Genomic DNA, 16,262 nt, shown 5'->3' on the forward strand with positions numbered 1-16,262 from the left:
TTAGAGGGGGTGGCCATGGAGAGGAGGTGGCCCTTGGAGGAGGTGGCCCATGGAGGAGGTGGCCCTTGGAGGAGGTGGCCCTTGGAGGAGATGGCCCTTGGAGGAGGTGGCCCTTGGAGGAGGTGGCCCTTGGAGGAGGTGGCCCTTGGAGGAGGTGGCCCATGGAGGAGGTGGCCCTTGGAGGAGGTGGCCCTTGGAGGAGGTGGCCCTTGGAGGAGATGGCCCTTGGAGGAGGTGGCCCATGGAGGAGGTGGCCCTTGGAGGAGGTGGCCCTTGGAGGAGATGGCCCTTGGAGGAGGTGGCCCATGGAGGAGGTGGCCCTTGGAGGAGGTGGCCCATGGAGGAGGTGGCCTTTGGAGGAGGTGGCCCTTGGAGGAGGTGGCCCTTGGAGGAGATGGCCCTTGGAGGAGGTGGCCCATGGAGGAGGTGGCCCTTGGAGGAGATGGCCCTTGGAGGAGGTGGCCCTTGGAGGAGGTGGCCCATGGAGGAGGTGGCCCTTGGAGGAGGTGGCCCTTGGAGGAGATGGCCCTTGGAGGTGGTGGCCCATGGAGGAGGTGGCCCTTGGAGGAGGTGGCCCTTGGAGGAGATGGCCCTTGGAGGAGGTGGCCCATGGAGGAGGTGGCCCTTGGAGGAGGTGGCCCTTGGAGGAGGTGGCCCTTGGAGGAGGTGGCCCTTGGAGGAGGTGGCCCTTGGAGGAGATGGCCCTTGGAGGAGGTGGCCCATGGAGGAGATGGCCCTTGGAGGAGGTGGCCCTTGGAGGAGGTGGCCCATGGAGGAGGTGGCCCTTGGAGGAGGTATTTGTTGAGAGGGGTACATTGAGAGTGTAAGATAGAGTTAGTTACTGTTGTCTCTTGTCAAATTCGAATGAAGTCACACAAGATTTTCTTGAAGGATGACTCCATGACAGCCTTGATGGGGCGTCTGGTCTAACCTAGACACTTCAGACAACAAGCTTTATATTGCATATTGAACAATGCAATATTTTCTCAAAGATAAGGGCTGTGAGGGGTAATTCAATACAGCACCTCTATCGGTATCTGTACTGGCATTTATCTATTCAATTCTGACCTTAAACCAGACTATTTAGTCAAATACAGTATGTTTCTCATATCATGTCCATGTTCCCTTGTTGTCCAGTTTTTCATCAAAACGCAATTGATCTCATCAAAACGCAATTGTTTGTTGACTGACTTTTGGTGACAGTTGAGCCTTGGTAACCATGGAGATGAGCCAACGTTATGGTTCTGATTGGATCATGATCTTTCTGATAGTTATGTTAGTCTGCAGGTGTAGAGATCCCCGCTTCTACACGTGATAGTGGCACATGCATTACTGCGACATCACTGCGTCATCACTGCGTCACTGCGACGCAGCACCTGCCTGTTCCCTCCTTACAGAGGTGGTAGACAACGTGGATGAGCCAGTCAGAATACAAATATTACACTAGTATGCAATTAAAACAGCAAAGGTCCTCTCACCCTCTCTCTCTCTCTGTCTCTCTCTCTCAATTCAATTCAATTCAAGGGCTTTATTGGCATGGGAAACATGTGTTAACATTGCCAAAGCAAGTGAGGTAGATAATATATAAAGTGAATCTCTCTCTCTCTCTCTCTCTCTCTCTCTCTCTCTCTCTCTCTCTCTCTGTGTGTCTATCTCTGTATCTCTCTCTCTCTCTCTCTGTCTATCTCTCTCTCTCTCTCTCTCTCTCTCTCTCTCTCTCAATTCAATTAAATTCAATGCAAGGGCTTTATTGGCATGGGAAACGTGTTAACATTGCCAAAGCAAGTCAGGTAGACAACATACAAAGTGAATATATAAAGTGAAAAACAACAAAAATTAACAGTAAACATTATCTCTCTCTCTCTCTCTCTCTCTCTCTGTGTCTATCTCTGTATGTCTCTCTCTCTCTCTCTCCGTGTCTATCTCTGTCTCTCTCTCTCTCTCTGTGTCTATCTCTGTCTGTCTCTCTCTCTCTCTCTCTCTCTCTCTCTCTCTCTCTCCGTGTCTATCTCTGTCTGTCTCTCTCTCTCTCTCTCTCTCTGTCTATCTCTGTCTCTCTCTCTCTCTCTCTCTCTCTGTGTCTATCTCTGTCTCTCTCTCTCTCTCTCTCTGTGTCTATCTCTGTCTCTCTCTCAATTCAATTCAATTCAAGGGCTTTATTGGCATGGGAAACATGTGTTAACATTGCCAAAGCAAGTGAGGTAGACAACATACAAAGAGAATATATAAAGTGAAAAACAACAAAAATTAACAGTAAACATTACACATACAGAGGTTTCAAAACAGTAAAGACATTACAAATGTCATATTATATATATATACAGTGTTTTAACAATGTACAAATGGTTGTACAAATGGTATCTCTATCTCTGTCTCTGTCTCTCTCTCTCAGTTCAATTCAATTTTAATTAAATGTGTTTTATTGGCATGACGTAACAATGTACTGTACATATTGCCTAATCTTACTTTGAATATTTACAATATTAAGAAAATATCTAAATTGTCAACTGAACAACAGTAACAACAACAACCAAGGGTCAAAATAACCATGCATTGAACAATAACATTAAGCATACAGTAGAGGACATGTGCAGCTTGACTGGTCTGTCAAACACTGTCTCTCATCTTATGGCAGGCAGCAATGTAGTGTGCTGTCAACCCACAGCTCTCTGCGTCCTCCCTCAACAGGACAGGTAGCCTATTCTCATCAGAGAGATCTTCACATTTTCAAATTTGGGGAGATTACACTCTCTAATTGTTTTATATTTTTGACATTTTGTCAGGAAATGCAGCTCCGTCTCAGGTTCTGCTGTGGTACAGTGGTTGCACAGCCGTTCCTCTACAGGGAGCCTGGTTTTCATGTGTCTACCCTTTTCAATGGCAAGGTTGTGCTCACTGAGCTTTGTCAAGGTTTTTCTAAGGTTTTGATCAGTAACCATGGTCAAATAGTTAGCCACGGTGTACTGTTGATTTAGTGCCAGAGAGCACTGCATGTTGCTTTGTGCTTGTGCTTGGGTTTCCCAATAAGCAATGTAGTTCTGTTTGGATTGTGTTGTAATTTGTTTTACTCCGATTGATTGGATGTTCTGGTCCTGATTCTTCAGTCTGTTTGTGTGTCTCTCTCTCTGTCTCGCTTCCTCTCTGTCTGTCTATCTCTGCCTCCCTCTCTCTCCCTCTCTGTCTGTCTATTTCTGTCTATCTCTCCCTGTCTCCCTGTCTCCCTGTCTCCCTGTCTCCCTGTCTCCCTGTCTGTCTGTCTGTCTGTCTGTCTGTCTGTCTGTCTGTCTGTCTGTATGTCTCTCTGTCTCTCTGTCTCTCTGTCTGTCTCTCTGTCTGTCTCTCTCTGTCTCTCTGTCTGTCTCTCTCTGTCTCTGTCTCTCTGTCTCTGTCTCTCTCTCTGTCCATATCTCCTTCTCCCCCTCTCTGCCTCTCTGTCTCTCTGTCTCTGTCTCTCTCTATGTCTATATCTCCTTCTCCCCTCTCTTTTCCTCCTTATTAAAATGATACCCCTCCCTGTTTATTTAGCAGCACATGAATTCAGCGAGTGAATTCCCCAACTGGTTACATTGGATTTGATGTTGAATGCACGTTTGCGAACAATTGGATCACATGCCAATTACAACCACTCACAAACACGCTAGATCCCTCACACACAGGCACACACACAGATATTACACGTCAAATAATTTCACGTCACTTTGAATTTGTGTATTGTTCACTTTATGAAATGTCAAAAGAAGCTTTTCAACCCAAAACAAATTCCTAAATATTCCCCCAAATTAATAATTATTATCGCACGCACGCACGCACGCACGCACGCACGCACGCACGCACGCACGCACACACACACACACACACACACACACACACACACACACACACACACACACACACACACACACACACACACACACACACACACACACACACGCACACACACACACACACACGTGTCAGAGGGATGCAGAAGGCTGCATTCATATGAGATTTTCTCCTTCATTAAAGAAAGATAAATATCTGCCTCTGGCTTTTATGTTTCTTCCACTTCAGTGGCTTGGTCTGGGAGGAGGAGGGGTTATGGAAATGACATGGGTGGAGGAGGGGTTATGGAAAGAGCTGGGTGGAGGAGAGGTATGATAATGGTTGGGTGGAGGAGGGGGAATGATAATGGACTGGGTGGATGAGGGGGTATGATAATGGTTGGGTGGAGGAGGGGGAATGATAATGGTCTGGGTGGAGGAGGGGGTATGATAATTGTCTGGGTGGAAGAGGGGGTATGATAATGGACTGGGTGGAGAAGGGGGTATGATAATGGTTGGGTGGAAGAGGGGGAATGATAATGTCTGGGTGGAGGAGGGGGCATGATAATTGTATGGGTGGAAGAGGGGGTATGATAATGTTCTGGGTGGAGGAGGGGGTATGATAATGGTTGGGTGGAGGAGGGGGAAATGATAATGGTCTGGGTGGAGGAGGGGGTATGATAATTGTCTGGGTGGAAGAGGGGGTATGATAATGGTCTGGGGGGAGGAGGGGTTATGGAAATGACGTGGGTGGAGGAGGGGTTATGGAAAGAGCTGGGTGGAGGAGGGGTATGATAATGGTTGGGTGGAGGAGGGGGAATGATAATGGACTGGGTGGAGGAGGGGGTATGATAATGGTTGGGTGGAGGAGGGGGAATGATAATGGTCTGGGTGGAGGAGGGGGTATGATAATTGTCTGGGTGGAAGAGGGGGTATGATAATGGACTGGGTGGAGAAGGGGGTATGATAATGGTTGGGTGGAAGAGGGGGAATGATAATGTCTGGGTGCAGGAGGGGGCATGATAATTGTATGGGTGGAAGAGGGGGTATGATAATGGTCTGGGTGGAGGAGGGGGTATGATAATTGTCTGGGTGGAAGAGGGGGTATGATAATGGACTGGGTGGAGAAGGGGGTACGATAATGGTTGGGTGGAGGAGGGGGAAATGATAATGGTCTGGGTGGAGGAGGGGGTATGATAATTGTCTGGGTGGAAGAGGGGGTATGATAATGGTCTGGGGGGAGGAGGGGGTATGATAATGGTCTGGGTGGAGGAGGGGGTATGATAATGGTTGGGTGGAGGAAGGGGTATGATAATGGACTGGGTGGAGAAGGGGGTATGATAATGGCCTGGGTGGATGAGGGGGTATGATAATGGACTGGGTGGAGGAGGGGGTATGATAATGGTTGGGTGGAGGAGGGGGTATGATAATGGACTGGGTGGATGAGGGGGTATGATAATGGTTGGGTGGAGGAGGGGGTATGATAATGGTTGGGTGGAGGGGGGGGTATGATAATGGCCTGGGTGGAGAAGGGGGTATGATAATGGTTGGGTGGAGGAGGGGGTATGATAATGGTTGGGTGGAGGAAGGGGTATGATAATGGCCTGGGTGGAGGAGGGGGTATGATAATGGTTGGGTGGAGGAAGGGGTATGATAATGGCCTGGGTGGAGGAGGGGGTATGATAATGGTTGGGTGGAGGAAGGGGTATGATAATGGTTGGGTGGAGGAGGGGGTATGATAATGGCCTGGGTGGAGGAGGGGGTATGATAATGGTTGGGTGCAGGAAGGGCTATGATAATGGCCAGTCTCCTCTGCTAGGTACCCCCCCTAGTGAAGTCACCTGGCCAGAGAGAACTTTTGGCCGTAAGTATCCAAATAATGAATGTATCAAAAGTAAGTGAAATATTTGAGGAATCCCTGGTCTGGACCAGAGATGGGAAACTCTGGCAAATGCCAGATGGGCTGGTCCATCTTTTGCCCAGTAGACCTGTCTAAATTGTTTTTTGATGCAAAAAGGATCATTATTTTCCTAATAATGGGGGCCTCAAGAGAACACGGACCAGTGTGGGGTCCTTAAGGAAAAAAACAAGCGCAGGTACTGTATGTTAGAAATGCCTACGCAGATTTCTGGTCCCAGTCCGCCCCTGCTCTGGACCGTTTACCTATTATTGGGTCATGTCATGGGCGAGGGACGTGAGACGTGTCATGTCTAGAATAATGTGTTTTGCTATATTATAAGGCACAGCACAAATACCAAAAGTCTAAACCAGGTCACAGCACAAATCCTTTGGGAACCCATGCCTTAGGGTGCAGGGGACTTTCAGCACGATTTGAGAGTTTTTTTGTGTGTCAATTATAGCCTGAGACCTGAAAACTGGTTGGCTCCCACGATATAATGCCCGGGAAATTTTGCTCAACTGGCTAACACAGTCTTGTGATGTGCAGGAGACCCAAGGTTGGAACTTTGTTTTTTTTTAGGACAGATTGAGAACAAACTGACAACATAGAAACATAAAGGACAAACTAGCATTGGTAAAATGTCACAAACTAAGTGTACCTCTACTCAGTACATCTAATGAGTACATTTAGTCTGGCATTTTGCTGTGATACTAGCAGACCCTTTAAACAGAGACAATGACCTGTTATTGACCTGTAATTCCTGTTGCCTCCTTTTGTCTCAAGGAAGGGCCACTCTGGTGTCACGGCAATGTAGTCATGACTCTGGTATCAGATTGGTACGTGATCCATGTGGCACGATGAGCTGAACTCCTTTGTTTTCGCTGTAGGTCAGATGAGGCCCGAGGCCCGACGCATGGTTCGCCTCCTGGATTTTACATTGTGGCAATTGTAATCTACGGCAGTCTTCCTTAATCCTGGTCCCTGGAGACACAAAAGGGTGCCAAAACGTTTTGGTTTTGGCCCCAGCACTACACAGCTGATTCAAATGATCAACTCATTGTCAGGCTTTGATTATTTGTACCAGCTGTGTAGTGCTGAGGCCAGAACCAAACTGTGCACCTCTTTGTGTCCTCAGTACCAGGATGAAGAAAGACTGGTCTACAGTAAGGTAACCTCGGGACACTTTCTGTTGCAGGTCACTTGAGGTGGTCTACAGTAAGGTAACCTCGGGACACTTTCTGTTGCAGGTCACTTGAGGTGGTCTACAGTAAGGTAACCTCGGGACACTTTCTGTTGCAGGTCACTTGAGGTGGTCTACAGTAAGGTAACCTCGGGACACTTTCTGTTGCAGGTCACTTGAGGTGGTCTACAGTAAGGTAACCTCGGGACACTTTCTGTTGCAGGTCACTTGAGGTGGTCTACAGTAAGGTAACCTCGGGACACTTTCTGTTGCAGGTCACTTGAGGTGGTCTACAGTAAGGTAACCTCGGGACACTTTCTGTTGCAGGTCACTTGAGGTGGTCTACAGTAAGGTAACCTCGGGACACTTTCTGTTGCAGGTCACTTGAGGTGGTCTACAGTAAGGTAACCTCGGGACACTTTCTGTTGCAGGTCACTTGAGGTGGTCTACAGTATGAGGTGGTTTCAGCCCCAGGATTAGTGGGGGGGGGGGGGGGGGGGGGGGGGTGCGTCATCTGTAACCTGTACAGTAAGCTGGTTAGTGTCCCGTTTGTTGGAGCCAACAAGAGTCACGCAAGGTAACTACTGGATTAGGGAATGAATGTCATGTCACAAGGCTCGTCTGAGTTTTTGGGGTCATCGCACTAATGGAAGAAAAACAAACACATTACAATGGTTTAATATGATTCAGTATTATGAGGTCTCTAAATAGCTCTGTCCAAATGCTCATTGAAGCTATCTTGGACACACATTCTGACAGCACGTGCCGAGTGAAGGGCTTATTTGAACAAATAGATTTTAAAGGCTGAGGTTAACATGACTGGTTGGATTTTACTGTTAGCCAAATATAAATTGTACATTTATTTATTTATTTATACATTATTTTCATGAATTGAACCTTTATTTCACCAGGCGTGTCCAGTGCTTGAATTGGGCCAGTAGACTACACGGACACATCACATGTTCTACTGCTTGTCTACCAGCACCTCTTATAGAATGTTACCTACGTCAAATCAAATCAAATTTGATTTGTCACCTACACATGGTTAGCAGATGTTAATGCGAGTGTAGGGAAATGCTTGTGCTTCTAGTTCCGACAATGCAGTAATAACCAACGAGTAATCTAACCTAACAATTCCAAAACTACTACCTTATACACACAAGTGTAAAGGGATGAAGAATATGTACATAAAGGTATATGAATGAGTGATGGTACAGAGCGGCATAGGCAAGATACAGTAGATGGTATAGAGTACAGTATATACATATGAGATGAGTAATGTAGGGTATGTAAACAAAGTGCCATAGTTTAAAGTGGCTAGTGATACATTTATTACATACAGATGGCAAGATACAGTAGATGGTATAGAGTACAGTGTATACATATGAGATGAGTAATGTAGGGTATGTAAACAAAGTGCCATAGTTTAAAGTGACTAGTGATACATTTTTCCATTATTAAAGTGGCTGGAGTTGAGTCAGTATGTTGGCAGCAGCCACTCAATGTTAGTGATGGCTGTTTAACAGTCTGATGGCCTTGAGATAGAAGCAGCTAGGATAGGGCAGCTCTAGGAAGAGTCTTGGTGGTGCCAAACTTCTTCCATTTAAGAATGATGGAGGCCACTGTGTTCTTGGGGACCTTCAATGCTACAGAAATTGTTTTGTACCCTTCCCCAGATCTCTGCCTCGTCACAATCCTGTCTCGGAGCTTAACGGACAATTCCTTCGACCTCATGGCTTGGTTTTTGCTCTGACATGCACTGTCAACTGTGGGACCTTATATAGACAGGTGTAAGCCTTTACAAACAGCTTGTTGGTTAAGGGCTTGTAAGTAAGCATTTCACTGTAAGGTCTACTTGTTGTATTCGGCGTATGTGACAAATAAAATTTGATTTGAAATCATGTCCAAACAATTGATTTTACTACAGATGGACTCCAATCAAGTTGTAGAAACATCTCGGGGATAATCAATGGAAACACGATGCACCTGAGCTCAATTTTGAGTGTCATAGCAAAGGGTCTGAATAAATATACTTTTTTACTTTCTAAAAAACTGTTTTTCTTTTCATTATGGGGTATTGTGTGTAGATTGATGATGTTTTTTATTCATTTAATACATTTTATAATAAGGCTGTAACGTAACAAAATGTGGACTAATTCAAGGGGTCTGAATACTTTCCAAATGCACTGTATGTTGGGTGCATTGTTCTGGGATGGTTTAGGTTGACTTGTAGACTCCAGTCCAAGGTGCATTGTCCTGGGATGGTTTAGGTTGACTTGTAAACTCCAGTCCAAGGTGCATTGTCCTGGTATGGTTTAGGTTGACTTGTAGACTCCAGTCCAAGGTGCATTGTCCTGGGATGGTTTAGGTTGACTTGTAAACTCCAGTCCGAGGTGCATTGTCCTGGGATGGTTTAAGTTGACTTGTAAACTCCAGTCCAAGGTGCATTGTCCTGGGATGGTTTAGGTTGACTTGTAAACTCCAGTCCAAGGTGCATTGTCCTGGGATGGTTTAGGTTGACTTGTAAACTCCAGTCCGAGGTGCATTGTCCTGGGATGGTTTAGGTTGACTTGTAAACTCCAGTCCGAGGTGCATTGTCCTGGGATGGTTTAAGTTGACTTGTAAACTCCAGTCCAAGGTGCATTGTCCTGGGATGGTTTAGGTTGACTTGTAAACTCCAGTCCGAGGTGCATTGTCCTGGGATGGTTTAAGTTGACTTGTAGACTCCAGTCCAAGGTGCATTGTCCTGGGATGGTTTAGGTTGACTTGTAAACTCCAGTCCAAGGTGCATTGTCCTGGGATGGTTTAGGTTGACTTGTAAACTCCAGTCCGAGGTGCATTGTCCTGGGATGGTTTAAGTTGACTTGTAGACTCCAGTCCAAGGTGCATTGTCCTGGTATGGTTTAAGTTGACTTGGAGACTCCAGTCCAAGGTGCATTGTCCTGGTATGGTTTAGGTTGACTTGTAGACTCCAGTCCAAGGTGCATTGTCCTGGTATGGTTTAGGTTGACTTGTAGACTCCAGTCCAAGGTGCATTGTCCTGGTATGGTTTAGGTTGACTTGTAGACTCCAGTCCAAGGTGCATTGTCCTGGTATGGTTTAGGTTGACTTGTAGACTCCAGTCCAAGGTGCATTGTCCTGGTATGGTTTAGGTTGACTTGTAGACTCCAGTCCAAGGTGCATTGAAGCTGTTCTGGCAGCTCGTGGTGCCCAACATCTTTTATGACATTTTATGTTGGTGTTTCCTTCATTTTGGCACTTACCTGTTTGTGCTTGTGATAAAACTTAATACACAGTTATTTTTTGTATAAACTATTGGTCCTCTGGTTTTTGTTTCAGCCCTGTTCCTGGAGAATTACCCTCCTGTAGGTTTTCACTCCAATCCTGTTCCTGGAGAGATACCCTCCTGTAGGTTTTCACTCCAACCCTGTTCCTAGAGAGCTACCCTCCTGTAGGTTTTCACTCCAACCCTGTTCCTGGAGAGCTACCCTCCTGTAGGTTTTCACTCCAACCCTGTTCCTGGAGAATTACCCTCCTGTAGGTTTTCACTCCAATCCTGTTCCTGGAGAGATACCCTCCTGTAGGTTTTCACTCCAACCCTGTTCCTGGAGAGCTACCCTCCTGTAGGTTTTCACTCCAACCCTGTTCCTGCAGAGCTACCCTCCTGTAGGTTTTAACTCCAACCCTGTTCCTGGAGAGCTACCCTCCTGTAGGTTTTCACTCCAACCCTGTTTCTGGAGAGCTACCCTCCTGTAGGTTTTCACTCCAACCCTGTTCCTGGAGAGCTACCCTCCTGTAGGTTTTCACTCCAACCCTGTTCCTGGAGAGCTACCCTCCTGTAGGTTTTCACTCCAACCCTGTTCCTGCAGAGCTACCCTCCTGTAGGTTTTAACTCCAACCCTGTTCCTGGAGAGCTACCCTCCTGTAGGTTTTCACTCCAACCCTGTTCCTGGAGAGCTACCCTCCTGTAGGTTTTCACTCCAACCCTGTTCCTGGAGAGCTACCGTCCTGTAGGTTTTCACTCCAACCCTGTTCCTGGAGAGCTACCCTCCTGTAGGTTTTCACTCCAACCCTGTTCCTGCAGAGCTACCCTCCTGTAGGTTTTAACTCCAACCCTGTTCCTGGAGAGCTACCCTCCTGTAGGTTTTCACTCCAACCCTGTTCCTGGAGAGCTACCCTCCTGTAGGTTTTCACTCCAACCCTGTTCCTGGAGAGCTACCGTCCTGTAGGTTTTCACTCCAACCCTGTTCCTGGAGAGCTACCCTCCTGTAGGTTTTCACTCCAACCCTGTTCCTGGAGAGCCACCCTCCTGTAAGATTATAATAGTGAGTGCATACATTTTCATACTGTTCCCCGTGGGAATCAAACTCACAACCCTGGCATTGCAATTGCCATGCTCTTCCAACTGAGCCACATGGGACCTATTGTCCACTACTTTTCAATCATGCACACAGTACATACACTGCCTGCATCAAACATATATATTAATGTAATACATGTAAATACCACTAGGTGGTGGTGTAACCACATATCTGAAAATCAGCTGTCCTTTCCTCTGATCTCAGACAACTTTTAGATGCATGAAGTGTTATACAACTCAAAGTAGCTATGTTAGTCTGCCCTCTTCACTCTTCGATAATTCATGTTTGTGTGCATGTATATAATTTAAGATGTTGTGGGACAGGGAATTAGGAGAAAGACAGAGTGAGACAACGAGAGACAGAAAACATGTGTGGTAGAATGACCCTGCATTGCGTAATACAATTGGTTAGGAGGTTTCATTGCTATAACCCACTCATATTCCTGGAAGCTGTATGATCTAAATTGAACAATAAAGTTTTGTCCTCAGCCTAATAACCAGAGTCTGGCCCTTTTACATCAATACTACAGCCTGCAGCTGGCGAGCAGGAGAGCTGATGTTGTGGGCTGTTGATTGGAAGTCCACTGCTTGGTTTATTGTTCTTACCGGGGTATCACACACACACACACACACACACACTGGTAAATAATCATTACTGAGCTTTGTTTCACCACACGTCATTATAAATAAGAATTTGTTCATGACTGACCTGCCTAGTTAAATAAAGGTTCAATTTAAAATGAATAAAAACTATTTGTGGTGTGTGGCTGAGGAAATGAGAAAAGGTTACATCTCTCTCTCTCTCCAAATTAAATGCTAATGCCAAAATCTATTACATTTCTGTTACTGTTGACATTTCATATCCAACTGATCCCTGACAAATCACTGAGTCACTCTACCATTTCATATCCAAAAGATCCCTGACAAATCACTGAGTCACACTACCATTTCATATCCAACAGACCCCTGACAAATAACTGAGTCACACTACCATTTCATATCCAACTGATCCCTGACAAATCACTGAGTCACACTACCATTTCATATCCAACTGATCCCTGACAAATCATTGAGTCACTCTACCTGCCGTGATTTAAAGTACATGATGGCCTATCTAACTGAGGTGTGGGTGTATTTGTGTACATGTGTGCATGCGTGTGTGTGCGTGCTTGGGTGTGTGTGTGTGTGTGTGTGTGTCAGTGTGTGTGTGTGTGTGTGTGTGTGTGTGTCAGTGTGTGTGTGTGTGTGTCAGTGTGTGTCAGTGTGTGTGTGTGTCAGTGTGTGTGTTTGTGTGTGTGTCAGTGTGTGTGTCAGTGTGTGTGTTTGTGTGTGTGTGTGTGTGTGTGTGAATGTGTCAGTGTGTGTGTGTGTGTGTCAGTCTGTGTGTGTGTGTCAGTGTGTGTGTGTGTGTCAGTGTGTGCATGCTTGGATGTGTGTGTGTGTGTGTGTGTGTGTCAGTGTGTGTGTTTGTGTGTGTGTGTGAATGTGTCAGTGTGTGTGTGTGTGTCAGTCTGTGTGTGTGTGTCAGTGTGTGTGTGTCAGTCTGTCTGTGTGTGTCAGTGTGTGTGTGTGTGTGTGTGTGTCAGTCTGTGTGTGTGTGTCAGTGTGTGTGTGTGTGTCAGTGTGTGTGTGCTTGGATGTGTGTCAGTGTGTGTGTGTGTGTGTGTGTGTGTGTGTGTGTGTGTGTGTGTGTGTCAGTCTGTGTGTGTGTGTGTGTGTCAGTGTGTGTGTGTGTGTCAGTGCGTGTGTGTGTGTGTCAATGTGTGCGTGCTTGGATGTGTGTGTGTGTGTGTGTTTGTGTGTGTGTGTGTGTCAGTGTGTGTATGTGCTGTGTGCTGCGTGTGTGCGTTGTTCCTGTTTCAGTCTTGTGGTGCACGTTGCTAAAGTCTTGTATTTCTGTTGCATTACCTGATTGAAACACATGATCCCTCTCTAAAACGTGTGTTTGGATTAGCCGTGCTACAAAGCAATTACCCGAAGTAATGACTCTGCTTGATAGTGGCTCTGTCCCAAATGTCACCCTATGTCCTGCATAGTGCACAACTGGTCAAAAGTAGTGCACCATGTAGTGAATATGCTGCCATTTGGGACGCAATTAGTGTGTTTGGCAGACACAGCAGGCTCTTCAGATAAGAGGCACAACACTAACTCACTCTGTCTGCCTGCTAAATCACAGATCATTTACCCTGTGAATTAATTTACTTAACAAAAATATAAACGCAACATGCAACAATTTCAAAGATTCTACTGATTTACAGTTCATAAAGGAAATCCGTCAATTGAAATAAATTCATTAAGCCCTAATCTATGGATTTCACATGACTGGGCAGGGATGCAGCTATGGGTTGGCCTGGGAGGGCTTAGGACCACCCACTGGGGAGCCAGGACCAGCCAATCAGAATGAGTTTTTCCTCTCAAAAGGGCTTTATTACAGACAGAAATACTCATCATCACCCTCCTCAGTCTCTCTCAGGTGAAGAAGCCGGATTTGGAGGTCCTGTGCTGGCATGGTTACAAGTGGTCTGCGGTTGTGAGGCTGGTTGGATGTACAGCCAAATTCTCTAAAATGATGTTGGAGGCAGCTTATGGTAGAGAAATGAACATTACATTCTCTGGCAACAGCTCTGGTGGACATTCTTGCAGTCAGTATGCTAATTACATACCCCCTCAAAAATTGAGACATCTGTGGGATTGTGTTGTGTAACAAAACTGCACCTTTTAAAGTGACCTTTTATTGTCCCCAGCACAAGGTGCACCTGTGTAATGACCATGCTGTTGGTGGATGGATTATATTGGCAAAAGATAAATGCTTACTAATGGGGATGAAAACAAATTTGTGCACAAAATTGGAAAGGAATAAGCTTTTTATGCATATGGAAAATGTATGGGATTTCTAATTTCAGCTCATAAAACACGGGACCAACACTTTACATGTTGCGTTTATATTTTTGTTCAGTATATATATTCACAACAATGTGATAATGTGTACAAATGGTGTGTTACACGAACTCTGACTTTATGCACGCGCGCACACACACGCACACTATACATCTGGGCTCTCCAACCCTGTTTCTGGAGAGCTAACCTTCTGTAGGTTTTCACCCCAACCCGAATTGTAACTAACCTGATTCATCTTATCAACAAGATAATTATTAATTGTTATCAGATGTGCTAGATTAGGCATGGAGCAAAAAACCTACAGGAGGGTAGCTCTCCGGGAACAGGGTTGGAGTTAAAACCTACAGGAGGGTAGCTTTCCAGGAACAGGGTCGGAGTTAAAACCTACAGGAGGGTAGCTCTCCAGGAACAGGGTTGGAGTTAAAACCTACAGGAGGGTAGCTCTCCAGGAACAGGATTGGAGTGAAAACCTACAGGAGGGTAGCTCCTCAGGAACAGGGTTAAAACCTACAGGAGGGTAGCTCTCCAGGAACAGGGTTAAAACCTACAGGAGGGTAGCTCTCCAGGAACAGGGTTGGAGTGAAAACCTACAGGAGGGTAGCTTTCCAGGAACAGGGTTGGAGTTAAAACCAACAGGAGGGTAGCTCTCCAGGAACAGGGTTGGAGTGAAAACCTACAGGAGGGTAGCTCTCCAGGAACAGGATTGGAGTGAAAACCTACAGGAGGGTAGCTCTCCAGGAACAGGGTTAAAACCTACAGGAGGGTAGCTCTCCAGGAACAGGGTTGGAGTTAAAACCCACAGGAGGGTAGCTCTCCAGGAACAGGGTTGGAGTGAAAACCTACAGGAGGGTAGTTCTCCAGGAACAGGGTTAGAGTGAAAACCTACAGGAGGGTAGCTCTCCAGGAACAGGATTGGAGTTAACACCTACAGGAGGGTATCTCTCCAGGAACAGGGTTAGAGTGAAAACCTACAGGAGGGTAGCTCTCCAGGAACAGGATTGGAGTTAAAACCTACAGGAGGGTAGCTCTCCAGGAACAGGGTTAGAGTGAAAACCTACAGGAGGGTATCTCTCCAGGAGCAGGGTTGGACACCCGTGCTATACATGAAAACAAAAACAACACACAAGTTATGAATTCACTCGGTCAACCCGTGGAGGGTTGTATTCCCACTAGTGCAGAGGCGTATGCTAGGGTGGGTCTGGGTGGGCTCACCCACTCAGATTGAGCATCAACAACAAAATGTCCAATAGTGTTCAAATCGGGATATTATTTTTATTTTCATCTAAACATGCAAAGTTAGCAGTGCACTGGGTTAGTCAGATTTGATTAAATAATAGCAGGACAGATGACCTGGAAAAACATACACTCTCACAGGATGGGTTGCCAAAAACAACTGAAAGCCACAGTCCCAAAATGCCACCAACATGCCGTCATTGAGGCATATGTGGCTTTGCTTCTATCTCTGTATATATGCAGCATGTCACTGCCTACTTCTATTTCATTTGTTCATTTAGCTGATAATCCAGTGCCTGTATCACAGTCAACACACCTACATTCTAGCTTTAATCAGCTCTAAAACTGCATGTTTTCCTCTCTGCCCCATGGGGAAATGTGTAGAATTGCAGGAAATTAGCTTTAAAACACCAACATTTTCTCTAAGCATCATAACAGAGTGTGTAGAATTGTCCTCTTTACCCCATGGCACAATGTGTAAACTTGCAGGAAGTTAGCTGTTTTACCTCATTTGGGGGAGGGGCACCCACACTTCTGCAGACCCACCCGTCAACAAATTTCTGGCTACGCCACTAGTGTCATTCTGTCGAACTCGTTCCACAGCTTCATTTACGACATGTCATGTGTGATTTTACACCTGTGTATTGGTCATCAGGCTAACAACTGCAGCACTCACAATATGTCCTAGAAGTCTCCTCTACATCAGACAGTATCAATGGGAGCAAAACCACAGGCTGTCAGTTAGCCTGGTTTGGGTTGCTGCCTCGTCCTTCTCAGAGAGAGAGAGGCAAATGGGGGACCTAGTTATCCATCACAGACTCTCTCTCACTCTTTCTCTCCTCCCTCTTTCTCTGTCTTCTCGTCCTGTTCGCAACCAGTCCAGGGGGAGCC

The 16,262-nt window shown here is 46.1% G+C and overlaps 1 protein-coding gene across 1 annotated transcript; it reads right to left on the reverse strand.

Annotated features, from left to right (window-relative positions):
* Nucleotides 1-816, reverse strand: LOC118938900 (basic proline-rich protein-like). Its single transcript, XM_036945560.1, has one exon. It carries the CDS (start codon nt 814-816, stop codon nt 1-3), a length of 816 nt encoding a protein of 271 aa, XP_036801455.1.
* Nucleotides 817-16,262: the final 15,446 nt, after the last annotated feature.

The sequence above is a fragment of the Oncorhynchus mykiss genome, chromosome 15 (genome assembly GCF_013265735.2).
Source record: "Oncorhynchus mykiss isolate Arlee chromosome 15, USDA_OmykA_1.1, whole genome shotgun sequence".
Taxonomy (NCBI): domain Eukaryota; kingdom Metazoa; phylum Chordata; class Actinopteri; order Salmoniformes; family Salmonidae; genus Oncorhynchus; species Oncorhynchus mykiss.

Coding starts and splice junctions, on each gene's coding strand:
- LOC118938900 (XM_036945560.1), bottom strand. CDS start 816: ATGTACCCCTCTCAACAAATACCTCCTCCAAGGGCCACCTCCTCCATG.